This window comes from Capra hircus, chromosome 6 (genome assembly GCF_001704415.2).
Source record: "Capra hircus breed San Clemente chromosome 6, ASM170441v1, whole genome shotgun sequence".
Lineage (NCBI taxonomy): Eukaryota > Metazoa > Chordata > Mammalia > Artiodactyla > Bovidae > Capra > Capra hircus.
In genome coordinates, this window is record NC_030813.1 from 45737788 (window position 1) to 45761792 (window position 24005).

The window sequence follows — 24005 nt, forward strand, 5'->3', positions numbered from 1 at the left end:
AAGCTCATGAAGATAAGTTATTACAAGGAAGCTTAGCAAGAACATACGCTTAGTAAAGTGACTCAAGATCTTTCTACAGCCAACAGCATGGGAAGAATTAAATCACTCTGCTGAATCCATCCGGTCTGAGGTGAACCACGAACCATTTTCAGCATCTTCAATTCAGCAGAAGGAAAAAAAAATATATATATATATATATATATATATATATATATATCTGGGTTTTGCTGAAATCAATGGAGGAGATCAGACGTTATGAGATTCAAACAGCTCATCCAATCTCCCAAGGCAGAAAAAGCAAACCAAAGGTTGCAATCTGGCAGGGCTGTGGCTGGCTGCATCTGACACCTTGCAAAGCCTCAGGCTCCAACACCTGACTCCCTTACTTAGGTCATTCCCAGGAATGGCATACCAGTCATTCCGAGGCAAACTGAGGATTGCTAAGTGAGAGAATGATTTCCAAATGCTGAAGTTTTTGGGTCCACAAATTCTGCCTAAGCTATGTAGATCTCATCATTTCCTCAAAGCATAATACAAAGGTAGGTCCTCCTAAGTGGGTCCACTAGCCTGCTCTAGACTTCCCAGGTGGTTCAGCAGGTAAAAAATCTGCCTGCAATGCAGAAGACACAGGAGATGCAAGTTCAGTACCTGGGTAAGGTAGATTCCCTAGAGAAGAAAATGGCAACCCACTCCAGTATTTCTTGCCTGAAAAATCCCATGGACAGAGGATCCTGGTGGGTTACAGTCCTTGGGGTCACAAAGAGTCAGACATGTTTGAGTGACTCAGCGTGTGAGTCAGATCAGCCTGCTCTGATCCTCAGATAAAAAGAACACTATGGCCGCACTGGCCTCCCATCACCAGCCCCTTCTTACACTGGGTAATCTATCCGCTGGCGTCGGGTGGCCTCCAACTCTCGATTCTGAAATCTCAGGAACTTCTTCACAATGCCTGTGTTTTCTCCACTGGAGGCATAGAGAAATCCCAGGAGGGTAACCATATCTGTAAACAGCAAGACAGCTGACTTTAAATTATTTCCAGAAAAACTCGGCTTTCAACATCACATTCTTTCTGGAACTTATTGCCTAGCTCCAATCAAACATTTAAGTCTGAAAATATCAGCAAACATTTATGGCACCCTGAATATATGCCAGGCACCCAAGAAGCACTCTACAGAGATATCTCAATTCATGTCCATAGCAACCCTACAAAGGAGAGTCTTCATTAGTCCCACTCTACAGATGAAAAGCCTGAAGTATAGAGAGATAAAATAACTTGCCTAAGGTAACAGAGCTAATAAGTAGTAGAACAAAATGTCAAGTTTCTAGCTTAGATTCCATGTGCTTAACTACCTCACATCCTGCCCGTCTAATGCTATGAAAAGCATTTTGAATTTGTGTAATAATACTAACAGTTAACACTTAAGTACCATCTACTATGGTCCGTACTGCTGTTAAATAAATAAATAAATATGTAAATGTATATATATAGTTGTTCAGCAAGTCAAGTTGCACTTTAGGTAAGAAAGGGAGTGGGTCCTGGAATTTCTTGAGCCGCCTAGGACTTCTCCTGTGGCTCAGCTGGTAAAGAATTTGCCTGCAATGCAGGAGACCTGGGTTTGATCCCTGGGTTGGGAAGATCCCTTGGAGAAGGGAATGGCTGCCCACTCCAGTATTCTGGCCTGGAGAATTCCATGGACTGTATAGTCCATGTAGTCACAAAGAGTTCAACATGACTGAGCAACTTTCACTCTTTCACTTGGGGTCTAAGAAGTCTTCTGACTCACAAGGTGAAACAGAGGGCATTGTAAAAGTTAAAGAAAAATAAGAGCTGCATTTCTGAATGCAAACCGATGATGATATCAGATTGCAGCCTGGGGTTGTAAATGAGAACTGCGAAAACTGCAATTTGAACTCTTACTTGCAGAGTGAACACACAGCCCAGGACCTTCTTCCCAACTAGGACTCCAGATTGCTGTCATTCAGGACTTACCAGCACTGTTCAAGTCTGGATGTAGGTTTCGGCCCAATTTGGTGATGAATATACTACTACTTCTCTCTAATGGTTCTTTCTTTTCTTTTAATGACTGCATATTGAAATTAAGTTAAATAGTCTTCTATTAAATATTGAAATTGTTGTGTAATGAGTGGAATTGTGTATAATGAGTGGTTTCTTTTGTTCAGGCAAAACACTATACCCTTTAAAACTAGAGTCTTTGGTAACAACCTAGAGGGGTGGGATGGAGAGAGAGGTGGGAAGGATGTTCAAGCGGGAGGGGACATGAATAAACCTATGGATAAGTCATATTGATGTTTGGCAGAAAACAACACAATACTGTAAAGCAATTAAACTTCAATTAAAAATAAATAATTTTTTTAAAGAATCAATAAAACAAAAAAAAAAACTAGAGTCTTCCTCTTTATTTTGCACATGTGGGAGAGTTCTGCGGCTCTAGAAAAGAGGAGTACCTGTAACAAATCTTATAGAGAAAACTGAGTTATTTCATCTGTATTTAAGGTCTAAAAGGTTAATATGGATTTTTTTTATTTCCCATACTCCACCCCACTTCAAAGAAAAATTAATTCACTGAGTTCAACATAGAAATAAAGATCATCTTTTCTCTTTCTTAAAATGCTCCTGGTCTAAAGGTCTCTGTTTAAATGCTGGAAATAATCTGCTTTCCTGGTCTTCTTAGAGAGGGAAGAGTTGACTTCTGGGCAAGTTACCAAATGACAATATTGGCAAAAATTATAGGAGCCTCAGCCTGGGATAGAGGACATCCCAGCTCTCATTCCTCATTGGGGAAAAATGCTTCAATATATAAAGAGGTCCCTCTAGTTCATTATAACTTGAAAATCATAAGAGTGATGTTTTCATAGTCTCAGAGATACATTTAGAAACCCAAAAGGGTGGAGTTATTAATTCCAACAGAAATACTTCAAACTTTTTTCTTTGCAATTTGAGCTCGATGTGAGCACGTTGGACTTGCTGGTCAGTTATGGGAGCCAGGAAAGAGGATTAGAAATGGAAATACTGCAAGGGTGTCTTCAGAATCCAAGGAAAAAAACTGACCAAGAGGTTGATGTCAGCCCAACCTTGGCTGGCTTCCACAGTGGTGAGCAAAACATAGGAGACCAGATGGCCATGTTAGCCCCCTGGAAAGCCTTCTGCTTGTGACTGCTGTTATCTAGTATATAGTAGAAAAATTTATCAGAATGAGCAGGATTTGATTCTGCCCCATCTGACTACAGTAAAAGGAGGTTTCATAAAGGAGGTTTCCAAAGTGAAAGGAGTCAAAAGTGAATGTTGATGAGCCTTTCCTTTATCCAGGGATCAAAGCAAAGCTAGTTGAATACGAGAACTTGCAGCAAAAGACTGTGGAGGGAAAATCTAAGGCCCAAAGATCTAAAATAATTTTACTATAACACATATCTTTTGTGTCCAACAAAACCAAAGTGATGATGGTTTTCTTGTAAAATCTGTAGCTTTAATAATAGTTCTATGATTTGGAGTTCTATTACAGGTTCCCTCAGTACAATATTGTCTTCCCATTTCGTTAGAAATAATGAAAAAAAATGAAACATTTTGGAGTAGGGAAAGACTTGAGAATTCTTCTACATAAAATGCATCAACATAAAATATTAGCCCAGGATAAATAACATCCTCCAGTAATTGACTGGCTGCTTGGACTGCTATAACTGATTTGTGATGACTGGCATAGGCATTAAATGGGAAACTGCAGTAACAATGCCACTGCCCATTGAAGGATTTACAGGTAGGAAAACTCGACTTCAAAACATGGGCTCAAAGAGGTTAAATTAATTGCTAACATAGAATGTAAGCTCCAGGGCAGCAAGGACTTTACTTCATTCTTTAATCCATCCTCAGAGCCAGAACAGTGGCCCAAACATGATAGAGGCTCAGAAAACATTTAGAGAGTGAATGGATGAATGAACAAATGAACACAGCTGTGGCCAAATCGGGATCTGCATCTGTGTCTCTTTCACCCATCATGTTCCATCATTCTACGATGTTCCCCATGCCTCCCAAGTCAAAAATTAAATGTCTTTTTTCAGATCCATTTCTCTTGGCTAATCTTGAATGAGGAAGTTACATGGGGAAGAGGCATCACTGGGACATAAACACGAAATGCCATAGGATCAGTTCAGGTTTGAAACCCACTCCCTTGGCCACTGTTATTGCTTTGTTTCCTCAAATTTTAGAGCAAGGAGAAGCATTAGATTTAACATGGTGCAAACTCCTTCATTTGGAGACAAGAGAAGTGTTCATGTCTTGTTAAAGGTCGTATAACTAACAAGAGACCCAGGTATGACTCAAACCTGGTCTCCCACTGCAAACCAATGTGCTTGTTATTAAACCACATCACATCTCACTAGTCCTTCCAGAGAGAACTAGGGCTGATGTTCAGCTGGCATGCCCATGTGAGGCTCTACTGGCTGTTAAAATACTGAAATATGTCCTTATTGTTTAGGTGATGTGCCCCAACACACACACAATACCCACTCTGGCTTCTCCTTCAGAGTAGAATCTGGCTCAGTAACGATATTCAGCACATCCTGTTTCAGCACCAGGGCCAGTGCCTGGAGGAGCCTGCCTGGGCCACCCCCCACCTCGTACTATTTGTCAAATGCTTTTAATATCACCCTGAGTGATATTTTAAATATATATATATATTACCCTGAGTGACATTAAAAAAAAAAAAAGATGAGCACAAAAAGGACAGAAATGGTATGGACCTAACAGTAGCAGAAGATATTAAGAAGAGGTGGCAAGAATACACAGAAGAACTATACAAAAAAGATATCTTCATGACCCAGATAACCACAATGGTGTGGTCACTTACCTAGAGCCAGACATCCTGGAATGCAGAGTCAAGTGGGCCTTAGGAAGCATCACTATGAACAAAGCTAGTGGAGGTGGTGGAATCCCAGTGGAGATATTTCAAATCCTAAAAGATGATTCTGTGAAAGTGCTGCACTCAATATGCCATCACATTTGGAAAACTCAGCAGTGGCCACAGGACTGGTAAAGGTCAGTTTTCATTCCAATCCCAAAGAAAGGCAATGCCAAAGAATGCTCAAACTACCACACAATTGCACTCATCTCACATGCTGGCAAAGTAACACTCGAAATTCTCCAAGCCAGGCTTCAACAGTATGTGAACCATGAACTTCCAGATGTTCAGGCTGGATTTAGAAAAGGCATAGGAACCAGAGATCAAATTGCCAACATCCACTGGATCATCGAAAAAGCAAAAGAATTCCAGAAAAACATCTACTGCTTTATTGATTACGCCAAAGCCTCTGACTGGGTGGATCACAACAAACTGTGGAAAACTTTTCAGGAGATGGGAATACCAGACCACCTGACCTGCCTCCTGAGAAATCTGTATGTAGGTCAAGAAGCAACAGTTACAACCAGACATGGAACAACGAACTGGTTCCAAACAGGGAAAGGAGTACGTCAAGGCTGTATATTATCACCCTGCTTATTTAACTTCTATGCAAAGTACATCATGTGAAATGCCAGGCTGGATGACACCCCAGCTGGAATCAAGATTGCCAGAAGAAATATTAATAACCTCAGATATGCAGATGACACCACCCTTATGGCAGAAAGCAAAGAAAACTAAAGAGCCTCTTGATGAAAGTGAAAGAGGAGAGTGAAAAAGTTGGCTTAAAACTCAACATTCAGAAAACTAAGATCATGGCATGTGCCATCACTTCATGGCAAATAGATGGGAAACAATGGAAACAGTGAGAGACTTTATTTTCTTGGGCTCCAAAATCACTGCAGATGGTGACTGCAGCCATGAAATTAAAAGACGCTTGCTTCTTGGAAGGAAAGCTATGACCAACCTAGACAGCATTTTAAGAAGCAGAGACATTACTTTGCCGACAAAGATCCATCTAGTCAAAGCTATGGTTTATCCAGGAGTCATGTATGGATGTGAGAGTTGGACTATAAAGAAAGCTGAGTGCTGAAGAATTGAAGCTTTTGAACTGGTGTTGGAGAAGATTCTTGAGAGTCCTTTGGACAGCAAGGATATTAAACTAGTCCATCCTAAAGGAAATCAGTCCTGGGTGTTCACTGGAAGGACTGATGCTGAAGATGAAGCTCCAATATTTTGGCCACCTGATGCAAAGAACTGACTCATTGGAAAAGACTCTGATGTGGGGAAAGACTGAAGGCAAGAGGAGAAGGGGAATGCAGATGAGATGTTAGATGGCATCACCGACTCGATGGACATGAGTTTGAGCAAGCTGTAGGAGTTGGTGATGGACAGGGAAGCCTGGTGGGCTGCAGTCCACAGGGTCGCAAAGAGTCGGACACAGCTGAGTGACTGAACTGAACTGAACTGATTACCCTAAGTGGGGTGGCTGGGGGGTTACACAGCCCATTCTCTAGTTCAACAGAATGCTCAGAATCCTGACAGGGATACCTGCTTTGGGGAAGTTCCTGTTTCTACATAACAAAGCTCTATTTAGTATGAGCTTCAAATACACCACAGTGATGCAGCTGAAACCCTCAGTCCTTTTGTGGAGAAATTCTGTCGCAGACAATAAAGAATTGCCTGCAATAGGGGAGACCTGGGTTTGATCCCTGGGTTGGGAAGAGCCTCTGGAGAAGAGAACGGCTACCCACTTTAGTACTCTGGCCTGGAGAATTCATGGACAGAAGAGCCTGGCAGTCTACAGCCCAAGGGATGGCAAAGAGTCGGACACCACTGAGTGACTTTCACTTTCACGTTTCTTTAGAGATAGTCTTGAGGCAAAGAAGTCATTGTTTTGCTGTTGTTTAATCACTCTGTCGTGTCTGACTCTTTGCAACCCCACAGACAATAGCCCATCAGGTCCCTCTATCCCTGGGATTTTCCAGGCAAGAATACTGGAGGGGGTTGCCATTTCCTTCTCCAGGGGATGTTCCTGAGGCTAAAAGTCTGTAAGGGGAACTTGGAGGAAAATAAGCTACGATTTTCCAACCCAGAGAAGTAAAGTTAGAATGATGATAACTCAATCTTCTTTCCAAACGCAGGACACTGAACAGAAAGTGGTGATTGGGAGTTTTATTGTCCTTAAAGCCAAAGCTTGGGAACAAAAAATTCTACTTTCTAGCAAGTATGATTTAGGTTGGAATTTATCCCTGCAAAGGGCACTAAGCAAAGAAGTGAGTGGCTAAGGAAGCCTGTAAGATGTTCAACACTAGGAGTCTTAAGACTAAATTCCACTCCCAGGAATTTATCCTCCAAACATATTTATTTGTGTGTACAAAGATACACATGCAGAGGTGCTTACAGAAACCTTGTTGCTAACAATAAAAGACAAAAGATGACCGGCATGACCATCAACAGAGGACAGGGCAAATAAATTATGGACTGCCAGGCAATGCAATGCTAGGGAGCTATTGCAAAGAACGTGGTCATGTTTCCTGTACTGACATAGAAAAAACTTCTGCCATATTGTTAATGAGTGCAAAGCAGAATCTTTAGTATCTTCCCATGTGTGTAAGAAGAGAAGGGTCTATCAGCCTAATGATTATATGGGCAGAGAACATCCCTGGAAGGAAACACAGAATCTAGTGTTACTGAGCTTGCCTCTAAGAAATAGGACCAAAAGACTGGGGCAGGTAGGAATTTACTCTTCCCCCAAACCTTTTAACACTCTCTGAATTTTTTAACCAGGTACATGTATTACTTTGTTGGCTACAAGAGAAAAGAACATCTCTGGGCTTTTCCATGCAGGTAGGGAGAAGGAGCCTGCCACACGCAGAGGCCTGCCCCGCGCAGAGGCCTGCCCCGCCCTGGGCGCCCCAGCGGTTCAATCCACTTCAAAGAGGCAAAGTCCAGTGGGTGAGGAAAACAAGGTGATTCATGCCAATCAAAATTCAACTTAGACAAAAGTGTATTCCTTCTAATGTATAACCTGGGTTGGAATTGTTTTAGCATACGTCAGAGAAGCAGCTTAGCAAAGTTGAAAGAACTTGGACTCCATTAAACAAGTTCCCAGAGCCTCAATTTTCACCTCTGTAAAAAGAGAATGAAACTACTGTCCGCCCCCGGGGCTCTTATGAGGGTTAAATGAGACACTGCGCATGGAAAAAGTGACTTGAAAATCATAAAGGGCAATGCAGACGCTAGGCATTCATTAATGGCATTACTGAAAAATCCCAGTCTACAGTGATTACCTGGGGGAAAGAAAGAAGTCTCTTTTGTCTCTAAGAGTGTCACATTTGTAGTTCTTATCATTACAAAAAGCATCATCATATCATTAACTTGAATTGTTCCACTGAATAAACTGATATTTTCACAGAGACATGTAAAGTCTGTCTCCAAAATTTGACTTACTCTTCTATGATTTTGTTGTAAACGAATTTTGTTATAAGGAAATCTTACTTACAATCCATTAGGTCTGAAAATGAGAATGAATTTCTGGTGGAAGAAAAAGAGAGTAGAGAAGAAGACTGCCAGTTTCTGACCTAAGAGGGAAAGTCAGAAAAATCTTCGTCTAGGTGGAAGTACCAGTGTAGCAGACATAAGAGATCCCTGGAGGAGGGCACAACAGTCCACTCCAGTGTTCTTGCCTGGAGGTCCCATGGACAGAGGAGTCTGGTTGGCTACAGTCCACGGGGTCAGAGCTGGACTGAGCGTGCAGCAGGTGGAAGTAGAACAAAATGCTTGCTACATCTGAGCATGGCATTTAAGGAACTCCAAAGTGTCGCCCCAACTTGCCTTTCCAGTCTTCTTTCTGGAACTGCCCATCTCACACTTGAGAGTCTACCTGAACAAAAGCTCAAGTGCGGCTACTCCACACTTCCACCTGTGGCAGACACTGGTAATCAATCTACACGGCGTCTCTCTCACTAAGCACAGACTCGGCCTCAGAATCCTTCTCAGCACTGTGCTCTAGGTAGCCACCCCCATTGCTCTGAGCTGGCAAGCAAGATGAAACCCATTTGCCATCCCTCATTCCAAGGGTTGCAGGCTCGTCCCCATTCCCGCATCAGACTGCATTACTTTCTCTTTTTCTCCTCTTCTGCCTAGATGTGCGTGCGTGAATGCTAAGTTGTTTCATTCATGTCCGACTCTTTGTGACCCCATGGACTGCAGCCCGCCAGACTCCTCTGTCCATGGGATTCTCCAGGCAAGAATACTGGAGTGGGTGGCCATGCCCTCCTCCAGGGATCTTCTCAACTCAGGGATCGAACCTGTGTCTCTGTGTCTCCTGCCCTGGCAGATGGGTTCTTTCTTTTATTCTTTTTCTGACTATGGAAACTCTACTCTTTCTTAAAATTTCTGTTCAAATGTCACTTCCTCTATGAAGAACCCTTGCAAAGTACCTAAGACGCAGGTTGCTCAGTAACTTTTTTCTATGAATAAGTGACTTAAATAAACAAATAGCTTCACGACATCTCCTGGCAATATAGCTTAGTGGTTAAGCGTGGTGTTTGGGAACCAAACTACTTGAGTTCAAGTCCTAGTTCGATCATTAGCTGTGTGGCTTTAGACCAATTACTCTCGTTCTCCGAGTCAGTTTCCTCCTCTATAAATAATGACAGTAGTGCACTGGTATTAAATTAGATACTTGCACAAGCACTTAGCACAGTTCCTGGCACACAGTGAGTGCTCAGTAAGGGAAAGTGACTGTTACTATTGGGAGCTGTGTTTACTTGTGGATAACCACATTAAAGAGAACGACCATGTCCGCGTCTTTGAATCTCCAGACTTAGTAAAGAAACTGGCGCAGGATAGCTGTTCAATCAGTCTTTATGGAATTGAACATGATACACATCATAACGGGTGGTGAGCACCAAGAGGGAACAAGAGGAAGCTGGAGGGCAGAGAGTTCATTTCCGATTTGAGAATCAAAAAAGGAAAGAAAAGAAAAGAAGAAACCTTTGTGGGGAAGGAGTAGAAAATTTGAGCGGACTACTGAAATATGACTATGATTTTGCTAGGAAAACATGAAAAATGGCCATGGGGCTGGGAGAGAGAGTGTTGAGGGGGCGGCGGGGTGGCAGCTTCCAGTAAAAAGAGATGCGTTAGCCAAGGCATACAGATGAGTGATCACAGACTCAAGCTAGAGGGCAGGTGCGGGGTGAAGCTGTGCTCATGCGTAGTTGCAAAGGAGAATCACTGCAGCCGTAACCAGCGCAGCAAAACGCTCTCCACCCGGGAAGCCTCAGTGTGTACAGGCACTACGGACGGCACATGGCTGACCCCACCCTACACGCTCCCTACCATGGAAACAGGCTGTCACAGTGAGAGGGCCACACATAAGCTAAGAGAGAAAGGGTCCCTGCCTCTTGGCTAAGAGCCTTCATCCCTCAATCAACAAGCAGTTGTCATGTGCCTGCTGTGTACAGGGTGCCACCCTGGGCACCAGAACCAGACACACCAGGCCTTATGGAGCCTGTGTGCTAGTACAGAGACACTCCACAGGCAAATCAACCATTCAGTATATTCAATTACAAGGCCTGGGGGAGCTAAGGTTATGAAGGAAATAAAAGGTGGATACTGGTGTGGCGGGAGCAACCGGGTAGGGCTGCCGTCTTAGATAAGGTGGTCCAGGATGCTGTCCCCAGTAAGACAACATTCATGCAGAGGTTGCAAGGAAGTAAGAGAGCAAGTCACACAGTGATCTAGGGGAGGAGCATGTTAGGGGGAGGGGACAGTGATGCAAATGTCTCAAAGTGGGAATGAACTTGGTACATCAAGGGAGAAGCAAGCTGGCCTGCATGGCTGGAACAGATGGGCAAGGGGGAGCGTGGCAGGAGATGAGGCCGGTAAGGGGACAGGGACAGATTCCACAGGCCATGCCCAGGGACGTGGGTGATCCTTCCCTCCTCCATCAGGGAGGAGCTGGCTGCAGGGGCCATTGAGTAGGGGGACAAGGGCCAGCGGGGAGGCCATTTGCAGACTGCGGCCAGAATCCAGACAGGGACAATGGTGGCTTAGACCAGGATGACAGCAGACACGCGGTGAACAGATTGAATACGCGGTCGGGGCTGAAGATGGAGGCCGCAGGGCCAGCTGACCTCTCACAACAGAACGCGCGGTCCAGGTGCACCCCTGGAGCCACCAGCCCGAGCGGTTGATTTCTTTCTCTGGGTGAGTTCATGCGTGAGTCAGGCACACGTGTGACAAGGCAGCGGATAATGCCCGGTGTCCTCCCCCGGAGGGAACAGACGATCAGCGGGGCCCAGGCAGGGTGGATCTATTGGCCAAAGGCAAGAACAGGTGCACTGGCAGGGCACGTGGCCGAGCCTTGGCACGAACGTGTCCTGAAAGGCTGCCAGCTTCTGATCCGGGGTAGGTTGGCCCAGCAGGGTGGGACGGAAGCCAGCTGCACCTCCACCCAAAACCAGCCCACCGGCCAGGCTGGCACAATCCCAGCACAGGAGATGATGAGCTGCAAAGAGTGTCAGGGTGCACAGCTCTGGCCCCGGAAGCCTAACTGAAGACTTTAGGTGGGGGCGCTCCAACCACACAGATGGAACATGTATGCACCGAGACTGGGCTCTCTCTTCAGAAAGAGAAAAGAAAATGCAAGCGAGTCACAGGGGGTACTTAGTTCAGACGCAGAGCTCTTGCAGGACAGCAGGCACTTGACACAGAAAACGTCCCCCCAACTCCACACCAGGGCTGGCGGCAGACTGCGGTGGGGCCAGGCATGAAAGCGCCCCCGCGGCGCACTAATGCCACCTTGTTGTTCGGACTTGACTCTTGTTCTTCAAGAGCAGAATAAAGAAGCCCCCGCTGGGAACCAGCCAGAGGCCTGGCCCCCTTCCATTGCGCCGCCGATATCAAGAACAAAGGTCGTGGACACTTTCCACGGGGCTTGCGGCAGACTTTCTTTTGATTTCCTTTTTAAGACAGGGAGGGGAAGTGCTCCCCTTTCCTGGTGAACAAATCTCAGCCTGGCAAATAGCTGGTTTTGCAGGTGAATGGAGCCCCCCTCCCATTGTCAGTGATTTTGACTCTTAGAAAAGGTTTTCTTCTGCATTATGCCTTTATTAGACTGGTTCTCGCCCCAAAAGTAACGGTCTGAAGGAGGTGGGGAGAAACAAAACCCACTGTGCTGTTCCTGAACCCAGTGACTACTGAGAAGGAACAACAAAAGAAAGAAAAGCTGTTTCTCATTTTAAGGGTATGTTCGGGCACCCTAAGAACTCAGCCGGTTCATAAATGACTTCATTTGAAAACTTCCAGTTTGCGATTCAGTCATTCTTCAATGAGAAATATGTGATTTGCCAAACATGAAATGGAATCATTAAGCCCTGACAAAATCAATCGGAGGCAAAGCAAAACTGTGGCTGCTGGTGCCCCGTGTTGCCTTCTCCTTAACAAATTAGGTATCCCCGCAGAAGGCATTCCAGACAGATGCTAGCATGGGGCCCTGCCTGGAAGAGGGATGTACACTGATCATCAAAACGCAGGCAGCTTGACTATTTCGGAGGCTTAACTGCCCATCCTGCCCTACCCCCAGTGTGCACACTCACACACACACACACACACACACACACACACACACACACAGAAAGACAGAAAGGGGATTCTTCTTCCAGATTTCTCTACGTTTAAAGCACTGCTCAGACATAAGCCAGACACAGAAGAGGACTATAAAATAAAATGTGGGATGAAATTGTCTAGAACTATGCACACACACAAAAGTGCTTGTAAAAACAGGTGCACTCTGAAGAAGGTCTGCAGTCTAGTTAGGAGTATTAGATCAGCATCAATTTCCTGGTTTTGATATTGTACTCTAGTTATGGAAGATGTCAGTTAGGGGAAGCTGGGGGAAATAAACAAGGACTCGATCCCATTTTTGCAATTTCCTGCAAATGTCTATTTATTTCAAAATAAAGAGTATTTTTAAATGCCAAATGTGTTGGTTCTACAGCAAGTGGCCTCTGACCAACTATACACCACATGGTTATTCTGGTCCATTCTGTTTTCATTATATGCTGGGTTGTTTGGGAGTGACCCCAGGAAATATTCACTGCCATTGTATTTCCTCCACCCTCCAAGTCTGCCTGGGGGTCCAGCCACTTCAACTCAAAGTCCCACCAGCTCTATCCTTGCTCCAGGGATTCTCAAGCTTTAAGGTGCATCAGAGTCATGGAAATGTATTTAAAATGTGAATTCCAGGGCCGGATACCCGACAGATCCTGTCTAAGCAGGAAATGGGAATCTGCATTTGCAACAAGAGCCCTGGGTGATTCTGATACAGGTGATCCTAGGGTCCCACTTTAGCAAACATGACCAGGCTCGGGGTGAGTGCCTGGGAGCATGCCTGGATAGGCCCCCAGTTGCAGGACGGGCAGAGAGCTGGCAGGCACTCCATATCCACATAGCAAGGTGCCCCCTGCAACAATGGAGAGAATTATAGCCCTCTTCTTCCAAATGCACGTAGCCAGTGACCTCCAACCCCAGTACTTAAAGAAGGCTGAAAAAAGGCATAGGAGCCTCCTCTATTGATCCCTCAGTGGCTGTGACCCTGTGACATTTGGATTAAAATATAGAGTTTGCATTCTATCATCATTATGCCTACTACTTTTTACTGAGTGTTGATTATATGTCAAGCACATCTCATTTAATTCTCACCACACTGCCCTGAGGGAATTATTATTTATTATCCCATTTTACAGATAAGAAAACTGAGGTTCTTAAAGTTCCAAAGTTACGCTGGCAGAAAGTGGCAGAGCCAGGAGTTGAACTCAGGTACTTGGCTGACAAGCTAACTCTGCACCAAAACCAACACTTGAGGGCTTTTTGAGGGACCTGAGGAGGAAGATTTTCCAGATCCTTATTTCAGTGGCACTAATGTTCCTCTTCAACGTAAAGCAGATTCAAGCCTCTCAAAGCACCCTTCCATGACCCTCTGTCCCTCTCTCACCTCCATCTTCAATCCTGTTCTCTCCTACTCTTTCTCTGCTCACAACTTTTCATTTTATCCCTTTTCTCCCCAAAGTCCAAAATTATAGACTCAGTTTGCCTTGTGTCCCCGATTGCTAAGATAAGAATTTTCTCATACACTCCTTCTCCTCCCATCCAGGCTGTCTGAAGAAATGAGCATTAGGTTCCTAGCAAGGCAAATGACCTACCATTCTCGAGAGGACACTGGGGAATCTTGTTTGCTCGAAGGTTCCAAATATAATCCATGTTCCACTCAAGGCACACTTGATGATCTTTGAAAGGGCGTTCAAAAGGCGGGACAGTCTTCAACAGCGTGTAATTCTTTGCTACAGCGTGTAGCAAATTTTCCTCCCATTTAACATTCAAGTCCCCACTGCTATATTGGTGAGTAATCCAGGCGCGTAGTATCACCACAGATACTGAAATGGAGTGTCTGATGAAATAATCATCTCTGTAAACCATGATGCTCGGGAATTTCACATGTACAATTTGTGTTCTGCTGGTGTGAAGATGTTTCTCATTCTTCCACCTTTTTTTGTACACGGGAATGCTACTTCTGAACTCAGATGAAACAACTGCTTCCAAATTGACAACACAAGGCTGAGAGCATAAATACTCTACCGAGACTTCAGACACATTGCGAACATTCCCTTCGAAGATGGTGAAATAAATAAAGTCTTTGTAAGCCACACTTTGCTCCGCTCTGGGTATCACTGACGTTGTCAGGGAAGTCTGCCTCCCTAAAGATGGTACAAAATTCTGAGAAGAAAAGAAAAGAAGTAAGTTTAAAAATGATCATATTCTTGTTAATTTTCATTTTAAGTGCTTTACAGGGCTTCTGGGGTGGCGCCACTGGTAAAGAACCTGCATGTCAATGAAAGAGACATAAAAGACACAGGTCCCATCCCTGGGTCGGGAAGATCCCCTGGAGGAGGGCATGGCAACCCACTCCAATATTCTTGCCTGGAGAATCCCATGGATAGAGGAGACTAGTGCGCTATAGTCTATAAGGTTGCGAAGTTGGACTTGACTGAATCGACTTGGCATTCATGCACATTTGCTTGACAATGCTGTGTTCATTTCTACTGTACAACAAAGCCAATTGGCTATACATATATATATATATATATATATATCCCCTCTTTTTTGCATTCACTTCCCATTTAAGTCACTACAGAGGGCTGAGTAGAGTTCCCTGTTCTAGACACTATGTTCTCACTAGTTATCTACTTTATGCATAGTATCAGCAGTGTACATATGTCAGTCCCAATCTCCCAATTCCTCCCACTGCCCATATTAACAGATACATGAATCATTTTATTCCTGGAAGAAAAAAAAATATCCATTTACATCATGCAATGAAAGTGGAAGATAAAGGATGTCGAAAGCACTACCAAACAATTGGAGAAAAACCAACATGCACACAAGTGAAGATTAGGCCACATTAAATTCTCTCCCCAGACTGAGTAGCATCTGCTGATCAAAACGGGACTTTCAAAGCTACATGGCAATCATTCCAGAGTTGGTTTCCAAATGGAAGAGCTAGTTCAGGGCAAATCCTGAACAGTAGCAGTGAACATGCCTTAGAGTGGAAAAGAGGCAGTCCAGCTGCAGACATTTTCAAACTATTGTCCTGACTTCAAATGGTAGTCAAAAGCAGCCAAATGAGACGATGGGAGAAGAGTTCAAAGTGGCGCCCGAGAGAACACATATCAGGGATGCCAGCCTGGCCCCTTTTTCTCTGTTAAGTTCTGAGCCAGGACAAGCCTACATTACAAATGAGCCAGCAGGAAGTTTCTGTTGCTCCAAATCACACATAGGCAGGCTCGGACCACAGACTGTGTTGTCTGATTTTTTTTTCACCGTGGATGGCGCCAGATGTGCCAAGAAAGATTTTTAGCTGTGGGTTTATCTACTTGTTTCAATGATGAGGCCCTCTCAGTGTAGACGTTCCTTCCAGAAAAAAGTCTGGAAAGTTTTGTCATGAAATCAAGGCAATGCTTTTTGACTAGGAGGCACAGAGGGATGGATGCTAAGAGCTCTTCTCTAAATGAGACTTTGTGATTTAGACATCCAAAACACAGCTCAGTTTAGTTCAGTCGCTCAGTCATGTCCAACTCATTGCGATTCCATGAACTGCAGCACACCAAGCTTCCCTGTCCATCACCAACTCCTACAGCTTGCTCAAACTCATGTCCATCAAGTCAGTGATACCATTCAACATCTCATCCTCTGCATTCCCCTTCTCCTTCTGCCTTCAGTCTTTCCCAGTATCAGGGTCTTTTCCAATAAGTCAGTTCTTTGAATCAGGCAGCCAAAGTATTGGAGCTTCATCTTTAGCGTCAGTCCAGGGAATATCCAGGGAATATCCAGCACTGATCTCCTTTAGGATAGACTGGTTGGATCTCCTTGCAGTCCAAGGGACTCTCAAGAGTCTTCTCCAACACCACAGTTCAAAAGCATCAATTCTTCAGTGCTCAGCTTTCTTTATAGTACAACTCTCACATCCATACATGACTCCTGGATAAACCATAGCTTTGACTAGATGGACCTTTGTTGGCAAAGTAATGTCTCTGCTTCTTAAAATGCTGTCTAGGTTGGTCATAGCTTTCCTTCCAAGAAGCAAGCATCTTTTAATTTCATGGCTGCAGTCACCATCTGCAGTAATTTTGGAGCCCAAGAAAATAAAGTCTCTCACTGTTTCCATTGTTTCCCCATCTATTTGCCATGAAGTGATGGGACCACATGCCATGATCTTAGTTTTCTGAATGTTGAGTTTTAAGCCAACTTTTTCACTCTCCTCTTTCACTTTCATCAAGAGGCTCTTTAGTTTTCTTTGCTTTCTGCCATAAGGGTGGTGTCATCTGTATATCTGAGGTTATTGATATTTCTTCCGGCAATCTTGATTCCAGCCGGTACTTCATCCAGCCCAGCATTTCGCGTGATGTACTCTGTGTAGAAGTTAAATAAGCAAGGTGACAGTACACAGCCTTGACGTACTCCTTTCCCTGTTTGGAACCAGTCTGTTGTTTCATGTCTGGTTGTAACTGTTGCTTCTTGACCTGCATACAGATTTCTCAGGAGGCAAGTAAGGTGGTCTGGTATTCCCCTCTCTTGAAGAATTTTCCACAGTTTGTTGTGATCCACACAGTCAAAGGCTTAGGCATAGTCAATAAAGCAGAAACAGATGTTTCTCTGGAACTCTCTTGCTTTTTCAATGATCCGACGGATGTTGGCAATTTGATCTCTGGTTCCCCTGGTTTTTCTGAATCCAGCCTGAACATCTGGAAGTTCACGGTTCACATATTGCTGAAGCCTGGCTTGGAGAATTTTGAGCATTACTTTGTCAGCATGTGAGATGAGTGTAATTATGCAGTAGTTTGAGCATTCTTTGGCATTGCCTTTCTTTGGGATTGGAATGAAAACTGACCTTTACCAGTCCTGTGGCCACTGCTGAGTTTTCCAAATGTGATGGCATACTGAGTGTAGCACTTTCACAGCATCATCTTTTAGGATTTGAAACAGCTCCACTGGGATTCCACCACCTCCACTAGCTTTGTTCATAGTGATGCTTCCTAAGGCCCACTTGACTTCGCATTCCAGGATGTCTGGCTCTAGGTGAGTGATCACACCATCATGGTTATCTGGGTCATGAAGGTATCTTTTTTGTATAGTTCTTTTGTGTGTTATTGCTTTTAATATCTTCTGCTTCTGTTAGGTCTATATCATTTCTGTCCTTTATTGTGCCCATCTTTGCATGTATGTTCCCTTGGTATCTCTAATTTTCTTGAAGAGATCTCTAGTCTTTCCCATTCTATTGTTTTCCTCTATTTCTTGGTGTTGATCACTGACGAAGGATTTCTTATCTCTCCTTAGTTCCTTTGGAACTCTGCATTCACATGGGTATATCTTTCCTTTCCTCCTTTGCCTTTAGTGTCCCTTCTTTTCTCAGCTATTTGTAACTCCTCCTCAGACAACCGTTTTGCCTTTTTGCATTTCTTTTTCTTGGGAATGGTCTTGATCCCTGCCTCCTGTATAATGTCACAAACCTTCGTCCATAGTTCTTCAGGCACTCTATCAGATCTAATCCCTTGAATCTATTTGTCACTTCCACTGTATAATCGCTCACGATTTGATACCTGAATGGTTTTTCCTACTTTCTTCAATTTAAGTCTGAATTTTGCAATAAGGAGTTCATGATCTGAGCCACAGTCAGCTCCCAGTCCAAAACACAATAGCAAAAAGGTTACTGTGGACCCCTTTACTCCCACTGGAATGGTTACTATTAAAAAAAAAGAAAGAAAGAAAGGACCAAATTTTGGAGAGCATGTAGAGAAATCAAAATGCTTGTGCATTACTGGCAGGAATGTAAAATGGTACAGCCACTGTGGAAAACAGTACTGCAGTCCCTAAAAGAATTAAGTACAGAATTACCATATAATTGAACAATGCCACTTCTGTGTCTATACCTGAGTTGAAAGCAGGGACTGGAAAAGATATGTTCATAGACTTACAAGCAGCTTCACAGCAGCATCATTCATAACACCAAAAAGGTAGGTATTCTGAGCTTCCCTGGGGGTTCAGACAGTAAAGAATCTGCCTGCAATGCAGGAGACTCAGGTTTGGTCCTTGGGTTGAGAAGATCCCCTGGAGAAGGAAATGGCAACTCACTCCAGTATTCTTGCAAGGGAAATCCCACGGACAGAGGAGCCTGGCGGGCTATGGTCCATGGGATCACAAAGAGTTGAACTCGACTGAGCAACTAACATTTTCAAAAGGTAGAAACAATCCAAATGTTCACTGATGGATAGACAGATAAACAAAATGTGGTACAGACATATAATGGAACATTATTCAGCCTTAAAAAGGAAGGGAATTAAGACACACACGACAATATAGATAAACGATGAGGACATTATGCTAAATGAAATAAGCCAGTCACCAAAGAATGAATACTGCTTGATTCCACTTACATGAGTTACCAAGAGAAGTGAGATTCACACAGATAGAAAGTAGATTGTTGTTTACGAGCATCAACAGGGAGGGGAAATGGGGAAGTGTGCTTTAATGGGCACAGACTCTCAGTTCTGCAAGCTGAGAAGAGTTCTGGAGATGGATGGTGGTGATGGCCACACAACAGTGTGGATATACTTACTGGCACTGAACTGTAAATTTTTAAATGGCTAAAACAGTAAATGTTTTGTTATGAATATTCTCACCACAGTTTTAAAGAAAAGGGTCACTGTAGTCTTCTCCAGAGAAGGAAGAAATAGGGAGCCCTTTCTTCAGTTCTGTAAGAGGGGCAAAGGTGGACAGCACCCAGAGTCTGGGATCAGGGAATCACATTTGCAAATAGTAGGGACATGGGACAGAACATGGGCAGTGCGCCAGGCAAACTGAAAGCAAAATCCTAAGGGAATACAGCAAACGCGAGTCATTTTGACTGGGGGCTCTGGGACAGATTTTGTGGAGGAAATGGCATTTCAACAGAGCTTTGAAGAGTTCTTTAGGTAGGAAGGCAGAGAGAGAACACTACGAGTGTTGTGAACAGCTTAAGTAGAGGCATGAAGGCAGAAACATGGCTGTCTGAAGGTCCAGCAAGCAGCTGGATTTGGCCAGAGAACAGAACAGGGTAAACACACAAAAGGACATGGGAATAGGAGGATGAAAAGAAAAGCAGAACCCCAGCTCTGGAGAACACCACATTTCAGCCCGAGGAAGACGGACTTGCAGTCTACTGACAGTAAAGAATCAATAAAGGTTTGAGTATGTGTATTTGTAGAAGCAAATCCTAGAAGAATTTGGGGGTCAGAGCGTAGGGGCATTTACGCTTCTGATAGCGCCTGATTTCCGTCCGTGGAGATCAAGCCCACAGCAATACATAAGGGCAGGCATCCCCACTTCGACCAGTACAATGTACTATTGGGCTTTTTGATCTCTGTGGATCTGTGAATAAGTGAATATTCATACGCAAATGTGTGCAAATAAAAAAGGGGGTAGTGTTTCTATTTTAGAGCACTGACAGTCGTGTAGAAACAAGGCTAGCAATCAAGAAAAATGAGCAAACGATATTACTCAAAATTCTCACTTATAGCAAGAAAAAGGGAAATTAAAACTACGCTGACAATGGAGAAACAGACATAGAGAACAGACTTACGGACACAGGGGCATGAGGAGAGGGTGAGATGTATGGAGAGAGTAACATGGAAACTAACATTACTATATGTAAAATAGATAGCCAATGGGAGTTTGCTATATGACTCAGGGAACCCAAACAGGGGCTCTGTAACAACCTAGAGGGGTGGGATGGGGAGGGACATGGGAGGGTGGTTCAGAAGGAATATACGTATGTATACCTATGCTTAATTCATGTTGATATTTGACAGAAATCAACAAAATTCTGTAAAGCAATTATCCCTCAATTAAAAAATAAATAATTTTTTAAAAATTAAAGAAATACTACACTGAAATGCCATTTTGAACCTAGGTTCACAGAGATGAAAAAGCCCAATAGTACATTGCACTGGTCGAAGTGGGGACGCCTGGCCTTACATATTGCTGTCACCTCCATGGATGGAAATCAGGCACTATCAAAGGTGTAAATGCCCCTACCCTCTGGCCCCCAAATTCTTCTAGGATTTGCTTCTACAAATATACAGAGTCAAATTTGTGCAAATTGATCTATGTATGACTTTCCACTATCGCACTATTTGTAACTGCAAAAGATGGAAAACCTAAACGTCCACCAAGAGAAAGTTGGTTTTGTAAATGACAGTACATCTGCTCCTGGAGTACTACACAGCTATTCAAATCAGGAAGATTTCCTGCAGATAATGGGACGATCTCTAGTTGTTTGTTTGTTTGTTTTTAAGCAAATTCAGAAGTGCAGCTTTTTTAAAAAAGGGAAAAATATATACACTTCTGTTTCAGCACACATGGCACCTGCTGCTCACATGGAGAAGGACCAGGTGACCAGGAGAGAGGGGAAGAGTGAGACCTGCACGCTTGGTCTTTACTTTCAAATTTTGTGTCACATGAATATTTATCCCCTAAAAGTCGGGGTTTAGGGGTGGGGGAGAAAAACAACCATTCTAAAAGATGAAAGTGGAAAATGCAGCTTCTTCAAAAGGCAGAGGAATGTTAGAAGAGCCAGCCACAACTTTTGATCAGTCATGGGAAACCTGTAGGAAGAAACACCTCAAGAAGTGGGTACAGTCCAAACTGCCCGCCCCCGCAAGGAGAAGTTTAACTGTTTTACGTTATCATGTAGACCTCCAAATTACAAGAGGGGGAGTAAAAATTAAAATCATCTCATAAGTAGAGAATATTAGAGCAGATGAATCCTTGGCGATAAATCAGCTCACCCCATTTTTCAAGCCAAGGAAACGGCAAGCCGGAAGGGACGTTCTCCAACATCCCACAACTGGAGGCTTAGCCGAGTCAGCTCAGACTCTCAGCGGCTCCTTCTCTTCACACCCACCCCGAGGCTCTCCACTGGACAGCACACACCACGAGACCAGAGATTTGCCATTTCACTGCTCCCTGAGAACTCCAGGCTGAATTCTGCTTTTGTATGAAGGGAGATATGGCCAGCATTTAAACAAGTGAGGGTTTATTCACTTGGCCAGAGGTGCCAAGCTGTGGCCCCCGTTAAGATCTGAATCGAGCTGTTGAGCCCACAGTAGAGTTTAGCTGAAGCCAGAGGCGGCCGGTGCTAATGGAAGCTGGACCAGAGGGGTGAGCATGGGTGAATAACACTCCCCAGTCCAAATGCCCACTCCCCCAATCCCTGGGGCTTCCCTTCCTCAGCTCCCTGGAAGGAGACATTTCCTTATTTAATGATATTTAATAGGGAGCAGAGTCCAGGATATGCTATGGCTTGTTAAATATAATTGTGTCCCTTCTCGGAGAATGACCTAAAACTTCTTCCTCATTCTTTTTACGCATACTTCAACACTTAACCCAAGCCCTGTTCTCCACTTCAATTTTTTTTTTAATCACTTTAAAAAAAAATTTTATTGGAAGGTATTGCTTTACAATATTGGGCTGGTTTCTACCATACATCAATATGAGTCAGCCCCAGGTATACATATAGCCCCTCCCTCGTGAACCTCCCTCCCATCTCCCACCCAATCCCACTCCTCTAGGTTGTCACAGAGCACTAGGTTGACCTCCCTGTGTCACACAGCAAATTCCCATTGGCTGTCTATTTTACATATGGTAATGAGCATGTCTCCATGCTGCTCTCTCAATTCATCCCATCCTCTCCCTCCTACACTGTGTCCGCAAGTCTGCTCTCTATGCTTGCATCTCCACTGCTGCCTGGCAAATGGGTTCATCAGTACTATCTTTATAGACTCCATACACATGCATTAATATACAATATTTGTCTTTCCCTTTCTGACTTACATCACGCTGTACAATAGGCTCTAGGTTCATTCACCTCATTAGGACTGACTCCAATGCATTCTTTTTTAAAGCTGAGTAACATTCCATTGCACGTATGTACCACGATTTCCATATCCATTTATCTGTTGATGGACATTTAGGCTACTTCCATGCCCTAGTTATTGTAAAAAGTGCTGCAGCAAACACTGGGCCACATGCATCTCTTTCGATTGCAGTATTCTCAGGGTACATGCCCAGTAGTGGGATGGCTGGGTCATATGGTAGACTCTTTAAATCGCACTTTTATTGCTGATGCTAGGAACTCCAGTAAAAACCTCTTTTAAACAGAGCTGTCTGATTTCCTTACATTTCATTTGGAAAGTGCAGTTAATAATAATGTTCATTAGTTTACATTTCATTGCTAAAAATCCCCCAGCCCACTTTTCTGTGTTAGTAAGTGCAGTATTGGGTTAAATATAGTTTCACTTTTCCTTGGTAACACACAACTTTCCACACCCCAGGCTCCTCATTGTGGCGATGGGTGGTGACAGAAGAGAATGAAGAAGGTATGGGGTATTCTCTCAAAGACCTTCCCTTGAAATTCTGTTTTTAAGGAAACCTCCATATACTCATTTGAAGATCATTTTATTCTCACTGGCTTCAGAGTCTCAAGTGAAGTAAAAGTATATTCCAGGTTGACAGGTTCTGGATGTGTGCTATCTGGTATAGTAGCCACAAGTCATACTAAGCACTCAAACTGAGATGTGCTATAAGTGTAAAAGATACAATGGATTTCAAAGACTGAAGACAGAAAAGGATGAAAAACATCGCATTAATAATTTTTATACTGATTTCATGTTGTAATAAGTGAGTCAAATAAAATACATTACTAAAATGTGATTATATGGCTCGGATTTGTGGCTCACGTGATATTTCTACCCAGTAGTACTACTCTAGATTTGAAGTCAGAGACATTTCCTGTAGAAAAGGACCACATGGTAATTATTTAGGGTTTCTCTGCCACTCAACGTTCACCTAGTGCGGTATCAAGAAAGCAGCCATTGACAACACACACGCCAGTGAGCATGGCTGTTGCCCACTGCAATCTTGTTTACAGAAAAAGGCAGCAGGCCAGATGGGCCCAGGGGCCATAGCTTGCAGATCACTGTTGTAGATTGTCAAGCCTTTACTCTAGATAGAGTTTTTGTATCATTAGATATTATTTTTTCATTTTTATGAAAATGTGTTCTCATGTCATTATTTTGAATTACAGCCATTTGGAAAGATGACAAGATCATACAAGAATCAACAAAGACCACTTAAAGTGTCAGAGTTTTAAAGAAGACAGAGATACACTTTGTAAAGGAATAATCACATAGGAGAGATGAGATGAATTACCCAATCAGGCATCATTTCCTATATGTGTGATTGATGAGGTTTGATTTGTTATTTTGCCAAGGGTCTCTTGTGGGCATGTTGACATCTCGCTAATGTTTCTTTCACTAAAAATCTAAGACAAGAAGTTGGAGCTAGGCTGAGAAAAGACAGAATTTCATGGACTGACACAGAAGATTTGAGAAGTATGAGTGTCATCTGGGGAACAAGAGAAGAGCAACGTCAGGGATAGGGCAATATTCTTAATATGATGGGATGTGCTGGCCCCAAAGAGGGCCTCAGAATCAC

The 24005-nt window shown here is 43.5% G+C and overlaps 1 protein-coding gene across 1 annotated transcript in view; it reads right to left on the reverse strand.

The window, feature by feature from the left end:
• Positions 1–24005, reverse strand: part of SEL1L3 (SEL1L family member 3) — a 109978-nt gene that overhangs the window by 78739 nt on the left and 7234 nt on the right. Inside the window, exons 2-3 of the mRNA XM_018049349.1 lie at positions 14123–14693; positions 874–1000 (exon numbers count right to left, since the gene is read on the reverse strand). Of these exons, the coding sequence (XP_017904838.1) occupies positions 874–1000; positions 14123–14693 (698 nt within the window). The remainder of the gene's footprint in view (positions 1–873; positions 1001–14122; positions 14694–24005) is intronic.